This window comes from Sturnira hondurensis, unplaced genomic scaffold (assembly GCF_014824575.4).
Source record: "Sturnira hondurensis isolate 20B ecotype Veracruz unplaced genomic scaffold, ASM1482457v3 Scaffold0001872, whole genome shotgun sequence".
Classification (NCBI taxonomy): Eukaryota; Metazoa; Chordata; class Mammalia; order Chiroptera; family Phyllostomidae; genus Sturnira; species Sturnira hondurensis.
In genome coordinates, this window is record NW_028074503.1 from 24,691,676 (window position 1) to 24,707,255 (window position 15,580).

The 15,580-nt window shown below is 43.6% G+C and overlaps 1 protein-coding gene and 1 pseudogene across 2 annotated transcripts; both read left to right on the top strand.

The window, feature by feature from the left end:
• Positions 1 to 1,099: 1,099 nt before the first annotated feature.
• Positions 1,100 to 13,906, top strand: ELAC1 (elaC ribonuclease Z 1). Of its 2 annotated transcripts, none has more exons than XM_037034367.1 (4): positions 1,100 to 1,186; positions 6,295 to 6,459; positions 11,284 to 11,751; positions 13,255 to 13,906. In XM_037034367.1, exons 2-4 carry the CDS (start codon positions 6,303 to 6,305, stop codon positions 13,719 to 13,721), a joined length of 1,092 nt encoding a protein of 363 aa, XP_036890262.1. In that variant the 5' UTR covers positions 1,100 to 1,186; positions 6,295 to 6,302; the 3' UTR covers positions 13,722 to 13,906. The 2 variants fall into 2 exon arrangements, with proteins under 2 accessions (XP_036890262.1, XP_036890263.1); XM_037034368.1 differs by lacking the exon at positions 1,100 to 1,186 and adding an exon at positions 6,660 to 6,778 and having other exon boundaries at positions 6,368 to 6,459.
• A 451-nt stretch (positions 13,907 to 14,357) lies between these two features.
• On the top strand, positions 14,358 to 14,456 carry LOC118980673 (uncharacterized; annotated as a pseudogene).
• The last annotated feature ends 1,124 nt before the right edge of the window (positions 14,457 to 15,580 follow it).

Here is a 15,580-nt window from a genome sequence, read left to right on the forward strand (position 1 = left end):
AACAACAAATCTATGTTTCTCTCTCTCTCTCCTTTCCTCTCTCTCTAGAACCAAAAAATAAAAACATTTTTAAAGTTATGAGTTGATCAGAAAAATTTGAACAGTGACTGGACTTGATGATACTGTCTTTTTTATGGTAATGATACTATGGTTGTATTTTTAAGTTTTTTTATGTTTATGCACCAAACTGCCTACCATAATCATGTAGTGATGACATTTTTAAAAAGAAAGAATCCATAAATGCGTACAGAATTGTTTATAAATAAAATGATATTGTATCTGGCATTTGCTTTGAAACAATCCAGGGTTTTGTTGCTTTTGGAGGGGCTTGGGTTCTAGGTAAAAGAAGATGGACCACGTGTTACTAAGTGTTGCAGGTGAGTGATGTTATATGTAAAGGTTCACTAAACATTTTCTCAACTTTTGTGTGCATTTTTCACCATACAAAACTTACCATAACGAAAAATTGTAAAACTGAACAAACGTTCTATCCACTATTCTCTAAAGATATAACCTCTAAGCTTTGGTGGATGGGCAGGAACAAGCGATGAACCTCTGGAAGGGGCAGCTCTACGGAGGGTATTGCTGTGGGGAACCCCAAGCTAAGTTGTTTGTTATGGAGATGTAGCTGTGCTACGATCTATGTCCTTTACAGCACTTCTTAACTAAGAAGTATCAGGATAAAGTTCAAGTTCTTTGTGACATCCGGTGTTTATTACTATACTAAATCAGACCCATTGTGACCAAATCCACCTCAGTTTTCCTTTACTACAACATTAAGCCTCAACCATCCTACAAGACACAACTCAGGTCCTACCTTTCTTAACTCATCTCATGGCTAGTGATCCCCCTTTTGCATATTCTTATCCCTCCTTTTGCCTTCCCATTTGTTCCCTTAGCTGATTGTTTCCTGATACAGCTTATCCCAACTTCAGGGTGTGCTCCCAAAACCAGGGACTACGACATATTTTTAAGATAATTCTCAGCATCAAATACAGACTCCCCGCGCAGGAGGGACGGGTGGGCGCCACCGAGCGTCCTGGACCTCCGGCGCGTCCTAGAGCGGCCGCGCGCGGACACGGCCAGCGGCGCACTTCCGTCCGCGCCCGTCGCCGCCCCGAGGACAGCTGGGCCTCGCTGTGGGCCTGTGCCTCCCTCGGCTCTCGCCGCGGGCCCCGGGGAGTGGGTGAGTGGGGCAGGGCGCGCCGGAGGGGGTCGGGCCAGGGTCTGCGCCGCCGCGGCCTCCCACGCGGCCGCCGTGTGGGCTGGGCCGCGCGGGCAGGCGCGCGCGCTGCCTTCGGACTCGCGGCCCGGGCCCCGCGCCCGGCGCCGAGCGCCCAGGCACGGGGAGCGCCCGGGAGCGAAGAGGCGCCCCGAGCCACCCCCCGCAGGCGGGAGCCTCCTCTCCCCCGCGCTCCTGTCGCCGCCCACCCATCCTTTAGGGACTCTGACACTGACTTGGAAGAGAGCCTGGGCTCACTAGTGGCCGGAGACCCGGTCCCTGGCCGCCTCGGCCACCCAGTCTCTCCGGGCCACGGTTCTTCTCTGAAATGGAGGATGGCAGTGTCCGCCCTACCTGCACCCTGGGGATCGCAGGGTGGGCACCTGTACTCAACCCGGCAGTCCTTAGACTCATTTGGGAAGCCTTCCAAATGCTCAGGCCCCACAACCACCAGGTGGTTGTGATATGCAGCCAGACTGAGAACCACGGACCCAGAGGGGCACAGTGTTGTCGTGTGCTGTGTTCCCCACGGAAGGTGTACGATCGATCCTAGGTGGATCGTAGTCTTGAGAAAGCAAGCCCTGTTTTTCTGTCCAAGGCGATAAAGACCAAATCTGGTTTGGTTACTTTTAGTAACCGGTGCCTAGAATGGTACATGACACAAAACATGCACCATTGATAAATAAATAAATTTCTGATTACTTCCTGACCTAGTGGAGGGGTTTTGGTTACCCCTAGGCACTAGTGGAGGGGTTTGTTATTATTTCGCTTGTAACTTTTTATTATGGAAGCTTTCAAACATAGGAAACTAAGGTAGTGTCCTGCATTCCTAAGTCATGATCAATCTTGTTTTATCCGTTACCCGCCCCACCCCTCCCCCACTGGATTAATTGAAGCAAATCTAAATGTACCATTTCATCCATTAAATAGTTAGGTTTTTAAAACACAACTCCTGTTTTAAACAGAAATTGGGTAGCAGTCTAATAAGCATTTCATGTTATTTTCTATCCAGTCAGCATTTACACTTTACCATTTTCCCAAATCTCTTTTTTCCTTCCTATTACTGTTTTCTCCAAATCAGGATCCAAACGTCTCTTGATCCCCTCCCACTTTATTCCAATCCCCAACTCCCTCCCCCCTTTCCCCACCCTGTCCGTACTTACTGACCAAATCAAGTCATTTGTCCTGGAAAGTTTTCTACATACTGGATTTGGCTTTTTTCCTCCTGCTGAGTCCTTTAATAAAGTGGTATTTAGATAACAGCTTTAAAAGATTCAGGTTGAACTTTTTGTCCAGAAAACCTAAAAGGGTTTCTGTGCCCTTCATATTGTCTCGCATCAGGAGTTAGATAGGTCTTGTCTGTCTCACGGTGTTAAGATTGGTCAATGGATCTCTTCTGTACAAATTACACCACAGGGTAACTAAATAATTGACCTGGGAATTACAGAAGAATGCCAGCTAATTACTGCAGGAGGAATGAGAGAATACCACCTTTTGGCAATGTCTAATGAAATAATGGATCCTGGCAAGGATCATTAGTGGCTGTTTACATCAGAAAGAGAGAGACAGCCAGACCCCAAGTGCTTCCTGATGGAAGTACCCAGTATCTCTTATCCAGTATTCTTGAGTGATGGGTGGGGGACATAGATGAAATAAGGTTGGCCGAGAGTTAGTTGATAATTACTGAAGCTCAGTGATGGGTTTGTGGCAATTCAGTGTACTAATCTTAACTTTTGTATCTGTTTGACATTTTTCATAATAAAAAGGGTTTGTTTGTTTTTTAAAGATTGACTAGTTGACTAGTGAGTTCGAGTCAGCCTGATCTATCCATTATAGTTCTGTTCTTTATTATCCTTTCAGTAAGTGGTTCTCCAATCTGACTGCATATCAGAATCCCCGGGGGAAGTTTTTTTTTTTTTTTTTTTTTTGGTTTTTTTTTTTAGTATACTAAAATACATGTCTCACTAGCAGAATTTCCTATTCAATTGTTCTGGGATGGAGCCCAACCATTGATATGTAAAAGCTGATTCTGGTATTCTCCAGGGTTACGACGCACCACTGGCCTAGATCCATTATTTGTTAGGGATTGCAAAGTAATTATATCCTATACTGCCTTCTGCATTTATGAGTTTTTAATATTTTTTATTTTCTTTTTGTTTATTCTCATTTATCTTGCAAACTGCAATCCCATAAGAAACCTCTGCAGATTAAACTACTTAATTATCAAAGGAAGGTTTGATACTGAGAGTGAAAATGGGGAGTAACACATGTAAGGATACTAGTAGTACCCTAAAGGCTGTGTGTGAGGTGGGGAGATGTACCCTGTGTGTGTTCAAGGTGTGTGTATGGGGTGAGGGGACTGGGGAGCCGACTGCATCCCCAGTGGAAAGAAAGATTAGGTGAATTGTATTAATAGTTAGAAAAGCATGTTCAGCCTTATGACACATTTTTAAAAGTCACCAATATTAAAGAAATATAAAATTAAATAAATGCTGGTTTTTGCAACCACAAAACATCTCAAAGTTTAAAAGGAAAAATAGCCCCTCTCACCATTTTAATCACCTGTGAGACAACCAGTGTTGTCAATATGCTGTGTATCTTCCACACCAGACTTTCTCTGTCTCATATAAATGCGGAGGTTTTGGACACTGTTATCAAGATGAGATCATGCCATCGCCATCTGTAACTTTCCTCACTGTCTTCCCTCCAGGACGAGAGTTACAGACCTGACTTAGCCACAGAATAAGTAGTTCATGCTATGAATGTATAATAAAATATTCAATTGTTTTCCTATTGGTTTTTTTTCAGATTGCTTCCAAATTTTAGCCACCTTAACACTACCACAGTAAACATCATTGTACATAATAGATCCTTTATTTCTGTAGGGTAGATTGCTAAAAATGGGAATGCTGGATTTAAGTATGTTGTTATTAACAGCATCATTATTGGTAATATATATTGCCAGATTACTTTCCCAAAATATAATAGCAATTCACACCTCCACCATTAGTAACATATGAGTATCCATTTTCTCTTGTGGTTAGCACTGGTTTTCGTTAATATTTGCCAGCCGATGTGTGGAAAATGGTGTTTTCTTTAATTTGCATTTCCTCTAACTGCCTACAGGCTGAGCACTTTTCATGCTCATTGGACGTTTGAATTCTTCACGTTTGAATTTCTTGTATATTCCCATTTTTCTGTTGTATCAGGGTTTTTTGGGGGTTGGTATTATGAATTCATTTGCATGAATTTGTTTTTAGGGCCATTAACTCTTTCTCATACAGTGTAAACAGTTTTCTCCAGATGTGTTTTTGGTCCTTTGAGTCTTGATATATGAAAATTTTTATGTAGTGAAAAATGTCTATTTTTTATAATTTATTGGATTCCTGTCTTGCTAATAAGGCAATAATTCCCAAACCCCAAATAATTTTCCAAACATATTTTAATCTCCTAACATTTAAAAATGTATTTTATTGGACCTTTTACATTTAAATTTATAAACCATGTGGAATGTATTTTTATATACAATGCAAAGTGAGAACATTGCTTTACTTTTTTTCTAAAAAAATAGCCAATTATGTCACTGCTGTTCATTAAATGTTACCCTTTTTACATTTTGTTATATACTGAGCCCCATAAATACCTAGATTTATTTCTAGACCATCCCTTCTCTTTCACCTTTATTTTTGTGCCCATATTATTGTCTTAATTATACCCAATTAGTGTAATAAGTGTAATATCTAAAAAGGTAAGTTACTGCTTACTGCTGTATATAATTTTCTTGACCATGCTCACTTATTTTTTATAAGATTTCTTTTTTAAAGATTTTATTTATTTATTTTTAGACAGAGGGGAAGGGAGAGAGAAATCGAGGGAGAGAAACATTAATGTGTGGTTGTCTCTCACACGCCCGCATATTGGGGACCTGACCTGCAGTCCAGGCATGTGCCCTGACTGGGAATCAAACCAGCAACCCTTTGGTTCGGCAGGCCGGCACTCAATCCATTGAGCCACACCAACCAGGGTCAGACACTTATTTTTTTTCCTTCCATCTTTTGGTTGTTTTTTTTGTTCCAAGATAACTCTCACTGAAAATGTCATAGAATTTGCATTAAATGCATCTATATTGATTATGAAAAGATGAACATTTCTGTAATATTAAGTCTTATTAAGGAACCTAATACATATCTGGGTCTTTTAGGGTCTGTTCCTTTCTTGTTAACTTTATTTCTAGTGATTTTACAAGGTCTTTTTCTCTTATGAATGAGATCTTTCCCATTTCTATTTTTATCTTGTTGCTAGGACTGAGCAGTTATTGACAATTTTGTATATTCAGCTGTCTGTCAGTTTTTCTTATCTTAGTATTTTTTATTAAAATGACTTATTTTTGTTTTTCACCCAGCCCTAGTGTGGATAATCTGTAATTGTTAATGTGTAAGTTTGAATTGATTCTCATGTATTCTGTTTGCTGCACTTTCCCACTATGGAAGTATATTGGACATAGCAGATGTTCCCTGAAACAGAGAAAGGAAAGAGAGAGATACCAGGAGTTGGCAGAAATCTACACACTCGACAGGTTATTGCTGATCACTTATAATGGCAGAAACCCGAATCCTAACCAGTGACGGATCCTGCCGTTCAGGGGATGGTGTTCCCTTGGCAGCCCCGCAGTGCTGCGGAGCATTGCCGTACAGGTCTCAGAACCTCAGCTGGGGTGGTTATTGCTGTTTAGTGTTTCTTAGAAGGACTTAAAAGAAAAGTAATGCTTGGAAAGCCCAGAGTTCCTGTGTACTCCCTCACCCTTTGTTAACATCTTTCCACAGTGTAGTGTCTTTGTTAGGGTCGATGAGTCAATATTGATATATTATTAACTCAAGTATACATTAGGATTCATTCACTCTTTGTGTGGTACATTCCGTGGGTTTGGACCAATGTATAATGATGTGTCTCTATCTCTACTGCACATGCAGAATAGTTTCACTGCCCTAAATAATAGTACGTTTCTCAGCAACCTGGTTTTGGTGATTTTGAGCAGTAATGTGAAATAATCCCTAGGTGATTTTCCATTGCAGGGTAGAAGATGTCTATGGATGTGACGTTTCTGGGGACAGGCGCAGCATACCCGTCCCCAACCCGTGGTGCCTCTGCTTTGGTTCTTCGGTGTGAGGGCGAGTGCTGGCTCTTTGACTGTGGCGAGGGAACCCAGACACAGCTCATGAAAAGCCAGCTTAAAGCAGGTTAGTGTGCATTCAGCTCTCTCCTTAAGACTCTTGTTCTTCATTTTCTTGGCTTTCCTTGGGTTTGTTCTGTAGCCGCTCTGGCAGCTGCATCTCACTTCAGTGCTAGAATCCTGGCGAGACTCGGAAGGCCCTCAGGCATCTGGAACACCCACGGACCCTTATTCGTTCATTTATTTGCTTTTCCTTCGTCCTGTAAGTTTTAAGAGCAAAGATTGATAGAGGCTCAGGGTAGAGGACAGAGTGAGGTACATAGGCACAGTGGAAGGACACTGCCCAAGCCAGGGAACAGTGTACACACTCATGTCCCCCAGGAGAGGTGAGTGTCATGGGAGAATGCGAAGGGCAGTAGATAGTGTTCAGAGGAGGGGGTGCATTTTTCCACGTGGTCATCAGAGTAAGCATCTCAGAGAGATGGCCGCTGAAGGAAGAGAAGGGATGCCCTGGGCTGGGGAGGAGGGCATTTCAGCCAGAGCAAGTGGAGAGAGCACAGGCACAGTGGCAGGGAGACTGAGGGGCACAGTGGTGGAAGGCCTTGGGCCAGAGGCAGGCAGACCTGGGTTCCAGTCCCAGCTGTGTCTCGGCTTGTGGCCTCAGCAGATCAGCACACTCGAACTTTACTTTCCTCATCTTGAAAACAGGGATAAAAACTCGACTTACAGGCATGTCATGTGAATTTCATATAATAATTCCTTCTCTGTGTGGCTGTGTCCTTCTCATCAGTTACTTCTCAGCTCAAATGCTGTTTCCTCAGAAGCTTTTCCTGAGCCTCAGGTTAAGCAGTTCCCCCTCACCCCAGGCATTCTACATCTTCATCCTATTTTATTACCTTTTTAGCATCATCAGTATCTCAAATGGTGTTATTTAAATAGCTGTTTTTATGTGCACTGTCTCCCTACACTAAGCTCAGCAATCAATTGTGTGCTCAGTAGATGCCTGGAAAATATCTGTTCAGTAAATGCATGAATAACACATTTGGCACCTAGTATGGTGCCTCTCTCTTACTAGGTCTGACAACTGGCGGTTATTGAAGTTACAGTTTCTCTGACTTAGCACACTGCATGGCATCTGATGACCAAAAGAAAGATAGTTTTAGCATCCCAGGATCTCTGGGTATGTTGGTGGAAACAGACATACAAACAGTCATAATGTGCTATGATAAGTAGAATAATGGAGGTGTTTTCTAAGTATTTTGGAGTATGAAAGAGAGGGACACTATCCAAATCTGTGTGTTCAGAGAAAGCATTCCAGAGATGGCAACAGTTGAGCTAGGGTCTAAGAGATGAATCAGAGTTTCTCTGGGGGGAGAAGTGGGGCTGGACATTCGAGGAACAGAGAACAAACTGAGCAACCAGTCAGGGAGTTTCTAGACATGTTTGGGGAGTATTAAGCCATCCAGAGCATTGAGTACTTGGCTAGGATTGAAGAGAGATAAGAATGCTGGAAGTAAGTGAGGGCAGACTGCGAACTCTTCTGTGGTATGTTAAGGGGTTTGGACCTTATTGCTCTATTGGCAATGGGAACCATTAAGAATTTTTAAGCAAGGGTGACATGGTCCAATTTGGGTTTTAGGTCAAAGTTTTCCTGTGGCAAATGTATTGGCAGAAAGAGGAAAGCCCCAGGGGGACTAGTTTCCAGGCAGTTGCACTCATCTGAGAGGAGAGAGAAGATGGGGTGTTGAAGCAGGGAGTAGGGACGGGTGAAGAAGAGAGTCTTAGTCTAAGAGACACTTGCAGAGCCAACAGGAGACGCGACGGGTTGAATGTCTAGGGTGTAAAGAAGTGAAGGATTGTTGCAGGTTACAGATGCTTCCGTCCCAGACCCGGGAGTCAGGAAAAGAGCAGTTGGAGGAATGAACGAATGACTATCACTCAGGGCACGTGGCCTTGAGGTGTACACAGTTCAACCCTAATCATATTCCTCTGGGGCTGAAACTCGGAGGTGAGGGCAGGTACTGTGCTTTATGTTCCTTGGGTCACACAGGTGTTCCTTTCATGAGCACTCTCAGGGTAGACACAGACCAGATGAGGCTGTGATACTCACCTGTTCAGAGAGTAGGCTTTGAGGGGTTGGGGTGATTAGAGTAGAAACAAGAAACTGTTACATTTGGGTGCTAGAGGTTTGGGTATGGCAGATAAGTCTTTCCTTTTTATTAACATTGTGTCAGTTATCAATGCTGCAAAACAGGTGATAAATTTAGTGTCCTGTTTGCATTTATTACCTGATCGTTTCTGTGGGTTGGGGAGTTCAGGCCTGGTTTACCTGGTTTTTCCGCTTCAGGGTCTCACTAAACTGCAATCTCGTCGTTGGCTGGGGCTCAAGTGGGGAAGAACCTGCTCCAGAGCTCATGCAGGTTGTTAGCAGAACCCTTAGAATTAATTATAGGCCAGAGGCTGTCCTCGGCTCCTAGTGGCCTCCTGGTCATGTGGTTTTCTGTTTCTTGGGAGCTTGGAGTGGTTACCAGCAGGGAGAAAAAGAAACTCAAGAGGAAGTCTGCCGGCAAGGTGGAGTCTTCGGACATCGCATAATCACATTGCATCTCTGTGTCACCTTTTACTGTTTAGAAGCCAGTTGCAAGCCCCGCCCACACACAAGGGTGGGGAATTATAGAAGGACTTGAATACCAGCGGGTTACTAGTTTCTCTCAATAATCCAATATGGACCTATCACTATTTGACTCACTGAAATCCTTTTCAGCTTGTACTACCCCCTAGGGTAATAATAGGTTATGAGTTTCGTAAGGAGGTACTTTGTGTTTATCCAAACATACTTGTTTCAAGGTCCTAGTATGTGTCTGATAAATAAGTATAGGTTTGCCATGTCTATTTCTGTCATAATTCTAAAGACTGAGCACAGCCGTCCTTTTTTCCCTTAAAAATAATTATAAAGAGTATGCATGCTCATTGTAAAAATTCAAACAAAGCAGAAAAGTATAAATAAGAGAAGCCTAAATCCATGTCTCATAGGTAAAATTTCTGTACATGTAGATGCAATAACAGTAGGTGTGTTTGTGTGTAGGTGTGTGTAGAATTTTGCATAAATGGAAACATTGTACTTTGTGTGATCTGCTTTTTTTCATCTCAACGACATATACAAAGACTATGTTGCAGACACTTTCCTCGGGTGGTACATATAACTACATCATCATTTAGAGGATGCTTGGTATTCCACCTGTCAGCGGTGACACATTCCCCTGTGCTTTCCGGTTCTCAAGTGACACATTTTTCTTTCTTCATTTGATAGCTTCCTCTGACCTTTGATAATTGTGCCTGCCATTCCTTCTCCCTCTGGAATCAAGTTTCTTGAGAAATGAAATGTTTGTCTTTCCTAAAACTGTGACTACTGTGGGAAGCAATTTTTTAATTACCTAATTTGTCTCCCTTACTTTGGGTTCACAGATTGTCCTGGTGTTCAGTCTGGCTCTCTTGTGCAGGAGGGAGGGAGGGGCCCAGGGCAACTGGCATGGCCTTTGGAAAGGTCAGCATGAGATCAGGACTCGACAACCGACGTCACTCTTCTCTGCCTGCAGAGGCCTCAGGTCGCACTTGTCAGCGCTCAGGCAGCCCGGGCAGCAGAAAGAGAAAACACGAGGGTTCTAAAAGTAAAAAAAAAAAAAAAAAACCAGCAAAAACAAGCACTGAAAAGAGAAAATAAAAAGGAACATATGGAGGAAACTTCTAGAATGCCTCCTGGGGGTTTTCAAGGTCCAGAATCAGCCTCTGCCCAATTCTCTGCCATGGGTCCTACCTAGGCTTGGTGTAGTAACTGGCAGACGCACTGGGAGAACACTTTTGCCCTGATATCATGGGACAAATCCTGTGATTACAGTAAACTCTTCCTGCCCTTCTGTGGTGTTAGTAAATTGTCCTGTTCTTTAATGGTAACAGATGTTTGAAGTAGGTGTGCCATGAGCCTGGACCAGAAGCTTCTGTTAAACTAAATGTGTGTTCCTGTGATCGTTACTTTTTAAATGCCTTGTGGTGCATCTCAAAAAGATGCTGATGTGGCACCTGCCACATACCAGCAGTAAATTCAGTTCCCCACCAGGTGAGTCAGGTCCCAGCCTAACCCAGTGTGTGCTGAAGAGCTGCTGTGTTCACAGTGAGGGGTGGGCCCACGTGCCGTCACACAGCACCGCAGGGGAGCCGCCCTCTGATCTGCTCTGTAGTGTCTGTCGCCCACCTGCTCCCCTTTCAGTCCCTGACCTCCCTCTGTACTTGCCTCTCCCTCCCACATTATCTTCCCTTTTCTCCTCCCCGGTGAACCTCACTCAGAGGTGCAGGCTCTCGGTTGGTTAGTTGGTTGGTTAGTTAATCTCTATGCAGTGCAGAGATTCCTTAAATGGCAGTCTTGGGTTCAGGCACTGGTGCAGTGCCGTGGAGCCAGGGGAACCCGTTTTGTTGGAAACATGTACTTGGTATTCTCAGGGGGAGCGAGCAGAATGGGGGAGGTGTGACTGTCAGATGCTTTTCACACTTGAGGGCTATCTAGTCACTTCAGTAATTATTTTGGTGCACTTCCTTATTGCAACTTTTTTTCCCCTAAAAAGATATATAGAAAAATACTCTGAAAATTGTGATACTATGTAATTTTAAGATGTTTTATGAAGAAAGTTGTCTTATTAAAACCATCAAGTAAAATAAAGCCTGTCTTTCTTGCTTCTGGAATCATATGGAAAAATATAAAAAACTAAGTTTATGGTGGTAAAACTCTAAATTCATTTTACTGTTTTCTGTGTAAGTTGTTATGTATGTTTCCAATAGCTTTGTAAGGATCTTTGTTTCTGAAAAATTCCCAATTTCATTTTTCTCCCTCAATTGTAAGGGAGAATTACTAAGATCTTCATCACGCATCTCCATGGAGACCACTTCTTTGGCCTTCCTGGCCTGCTCTGCACTATCAGCCTGCAGAGTGGCTCCACGGTTACCAGACAGCCCATCGAAATCTATGGCCCAGCAGGGCTTCGGGACTTCATCTGGCGAACCATGGAACTGTCCCACACGGAGCTGGTCTTCCCTTACGTGGTCCACGAGCTGGTGCCTACGGCGGATCAGTGTCCGGCAGAAGAACTGAAAGACTTTGCACCCTTGGGTAGCGCAGACAGCTCTCCCAAAGAGGGGCAAGGAAGAACTATCCTGTTAGACTCAGAAGAAAACTCATACCTCCTGGTCGATGATGAGCAGTTTGTTGTAAAAGCATTTCGCCTCTTTCACCGGGTCCCCTCCTTTGGGTTTTCGGTCGTGGAGAAGAAGCGCCCAGGTAAACTCAATGCACAGAAACTGAAAGACCTCGGTAAGTGTCGTTTTCTCTTCTCATCAATCAAGCTGGTGTTGGCTGAAGCTCTTATAAGTGTCATAGTAACCTTCCTATCCTGTCTCCTAGGCCTAAAACTGACATTTTCTCCGCTTACTTCTTTTGCCCAAAGTTTGCTTATTGAGGGAAGTTCCTGGGAGCGAAAGATGCTATTCGAGCAAAACCCAAGCGTACGTTTGAAGCCCCTCTCTGCAGCCGCCCCCATGCACGTTCTTAGTCTGTCCTGTCGTCAGCTTACACTCTCTTGTTTGACAGGGTAGTGGTTGTTGTCTTAGGTCTAGGCTGTTATTTTTCCATGTCTTCCTCCTGAAATATATTTTTAGTAGCATCTTTAGCCTGAGAATTTTTGCCATATCTTAATTTTGCCACTGCAACCAATTACTTTCAGGGTTTTCTTTCTCTACCTTAAGTTAGTTAATTTGGTGTTCAGAATTCTCTGCCTCAACCGTTATATGCCTGGGTTCACCACAGGAAGCAAGTACACAGAGCGGGCTTTCCCCCTCCCGCCCCCCTTCTCCGGCTTCATGCCTCCTCCAAGCCAGGCCTTCCTTCCTGGGGACTCCTCAGCATCTCTCTGGAAGCAGCATCCAGCTCTGTTGCGCCTCTGGCGTCACTGCCTTCCTGGGCATGGCCAGCACAGGGCCTATAAAAAGCACCGTGGTGCCTTTTGTATGGTTGTTTCTTGATTTACTCAACCTCTAATTCCTTTCCCGACTAAAACAATAGGCAAAATAATGAGAAAAGGTAACGGAGGCCAGAGGTATTACATCGATGCTTTCCTGTCTTTCTCCCTTCCCTCTCTCTTAAAGTAAATAAATATCTTTAAAAAAGAAATGAAAACCTGTGGAAATATTCTTGTATTGAGAAACTTTAAATATGATCTATGTTGGAATTAGTAAGCATTATCTATTTGCTTGTAGGTACTGTCCAGAGTGATAATCAGGTACTATCCTAGATTAATACGAGATTTAAGCCCAGTTTGGTAAATGTGGAACTGCCCTATGCATGCAGATTGATTATGTGTGACTGCCTGAAACTCTCCCTGACCTTGTGATCCAAACAGTCCTCTCTAACAGTTTTTTATTAAGTTATTCAGTTTGTAGGTCCCTTGTCATTATTTAAGTGGATTCTTAAATTTTGCCCAAACATGAGCTTATTAAATACTCTTAGCAATTGTCCTGCCCACGCCCAGCAGAGCAGCAAGGCCACTGTCTGGACTGGGACGATGCTGTGGGACTGGGGCGCTTAAACCCACCCGACCCACATGCTTGGGGAGTGTTTTCGGTGCTGCAGCAGTGCCAGCGTGGAACTTTTAACAGTCTATAAACACTCCAGTTTTCCACAAATAGTAAAATATGTATAAAAAGTATTAAAAGAATCAGGTGCCTTTTCCATTTGCTGTTTGCTGTGCTGCTGAAACAGTCTCTGCTGACAGTCACAGATTCCATCCCGTGATGTGGTGTCATCTGCCTCCATCACTAGGTGTCCCTCCAGGTCCTGCCTATGGGAAGCTGAAGAACGGAATTGCTGTTGTTCTGGAAAACGGAGTTACAATTTCTCCCCAAGATGTCTTAAAAAAGCCTATTGTTGGAAGGAAAATCTGCATTCTGGGTGACTGCTCTGGGGTGGTAGGCGACGGAGGCGTGAAGCTGTGCTTTGAGGCTGACCTGTTGATCCACGAGGCCACCCTGGACGACGCCCAGATGGACAAGGCCAAGGAGCACGGGCACAGCACGCCACGGATGGCAGCAGCGTTTGCAAAGCTGTGCCAGGCCAAGCGGCTCGTTCTGACCCACTTCAGTCAGAGGTACAAACCAGTTGCCTTGGCCAGAGAAGGAGAGACGGACGGGACCATAGAACTGAAAAAGCAAGCTGAATCAGTGTTAGATCTCCAGGAAGTGACTCTAGCAGAAGATTTTATGGTGATTGGCATTCCAATCAAAAAATGAACTAGTGTTCCCAAATGCACACTGACATGTCTTCGAATATGTTACAGAACTAGCTGTCAAGTTTGTTGTTGTTGTTTTAGTCTAAAATTGTTTGGGTCCCAATAATCCTAAAAAGGATGATGGAGCTTCGTTGCTGAACTGACTCAGGTTTGAAAAGGAGCAAGCTTTTTGATAATAAATCATTTTAAAAAGAAAAAAGCTAGCATCCTTTTTAAAGTCCAAATTTGACAAAATGATAGACTATTCAGGTATGCTTATACTTTGTATTTTGTGGCTATTGCCTCAGATATGCCCCATGCAATCCTGGGCTTAGCTTCTGTCCAGCTTTATTGCTGTTATTGGCAAAGTGCACCGCCTTGGCCCTCTTGGCTAAAAATGGTGTTTTGGCAGTTTGTGTTGAATGTGTTCATGTTATTAACAGAATAGAGAGAAGTGTGATGAGACATTGGACATGCACGATTGAAGCCGGCATGTTACATCTTGAATTCTTTGCTGGAATACTGACTGTGGGGTCCGGCTGTGCATTTATCCTTTAATTAATGTGTTATGGAACTTCCTGGTTTGCTTCAAACCTGTGGTTCTCAGCTGAGGGTGACTCCATCCCCATAGATGGAGTTCTGAGACTGTGAGGATAGCTTGCTTCAGCAGCACATTTACGAAAATTGGAATAATACAGAGATTAGCATGGCCCCGCCTGAGAGTGACATGTAAATTCACAAAGCAGTCCATATTTTTATTTTTTAAAAAAAGGGAAAAAATTGTGGGGATGTTTCTTGCCGAAATGACTGGGAGGGAGGGGGAGAGTCCTGCTGCTATTTACTCAGTCCCCAGGAGCCAGGGGTGCCAGATCCTGTAGAGTCTGGGTTGGCCTTCTCCTGCGATGAGGAACGGTCTCGCCCCGGAGTACAGATGGCAGGCCTGTTGAGATACATAGCAAATTAAAAAAAACTTATATCCCCAGTGTGAATATATTTTATCAAAGTCTATGACATAATGAGTTGAACTACTAGGTACATCGAATTCTACAACAAACCCTAGAGAACGAGTGAAGTGAATGTGTTAGAACTGGAATGTCACATGGATTGGCAAGTTTTAAAGAATAAACAGGTTATCTTTGATTGATATCAAATATTATTTGAGAGAAATAAGCCATGAGCTGGAGCTTATGAATCTGGAGGTGAAGAAATGATATTTATTCAACAGAGTTTAATTTACATGTTCCTATTAATAATTCTTTGAGCACAGTGTTAATAAATGTTCTTTCTAGAGTAGCTTTTCCTTCTGAGCTGCCTACTTCCTCCCTCTGCCCTGGGGCATTGCTGACTCATTTGCCCCACGATAGTTCTCAAAGTGGGTTACTTGGGAAGATAGTCCCAAGTGCTGATTCATTCAATAGTGTCCCCTCCTCAGGTCGCTGTGGGAAACCTTTTATGCCATGTGTTCTGTGGGAGTATCCTGGTGCCCAGTGACATGTGTATAAAACAGTCACAAACCAGCCTGTGCTGCCCGAAAGACCTCATGTCAGGGTCCTGTTGTGTACAGGACCACCAATGTGGTCTGGAGCAGATTACCTTATTCTCGCCGAGCTTCTGCTTGCTCATCGCTAAAACGGGGCAAATGAAAAGTAAATAAATAAAGTGGGAGCCCTGGCTGGCGTAGCTCGGTGGATTGAGCGCGGGCCTGTGAACCATACGATCGTGGTTCAATTCCCAGTCAGGGCACATGCCTGGGTTGCAGGCCAGTTCCCAGCAGGAGATGCACAAGAGGCAACCATACATTGATGTTTCTCTCCTTCTCTCCTTCCCTTGTCCTCTAAAGATAAATAAACAAAATCTTAAAAAAAAAAAACTATTTAAAAA

Coding starts and splice junctions, on each gene's coding strand:
- ELAC1 (XM_037034367.1), top strand. CDS start 6,303: ATGTCTATGGATGTGACGTTTCTGGGGACAGGCGCAGCATACCCGTCC. Junction 6,460..11,283: donor GAAAAGCCAGCTTAAAGCAG/GTTAGTGTGCAT, acceptor CTCAATTGTAAG/GGAGAATTACTAAGATCTTC. Junction 11,752..13,254: donor ACAGAAACTGAAAGACCTCG/GTAAGTGTCGTT, acceptor CTCCATCACTAG/GTGTCCCTCCAGGTCCTGCC.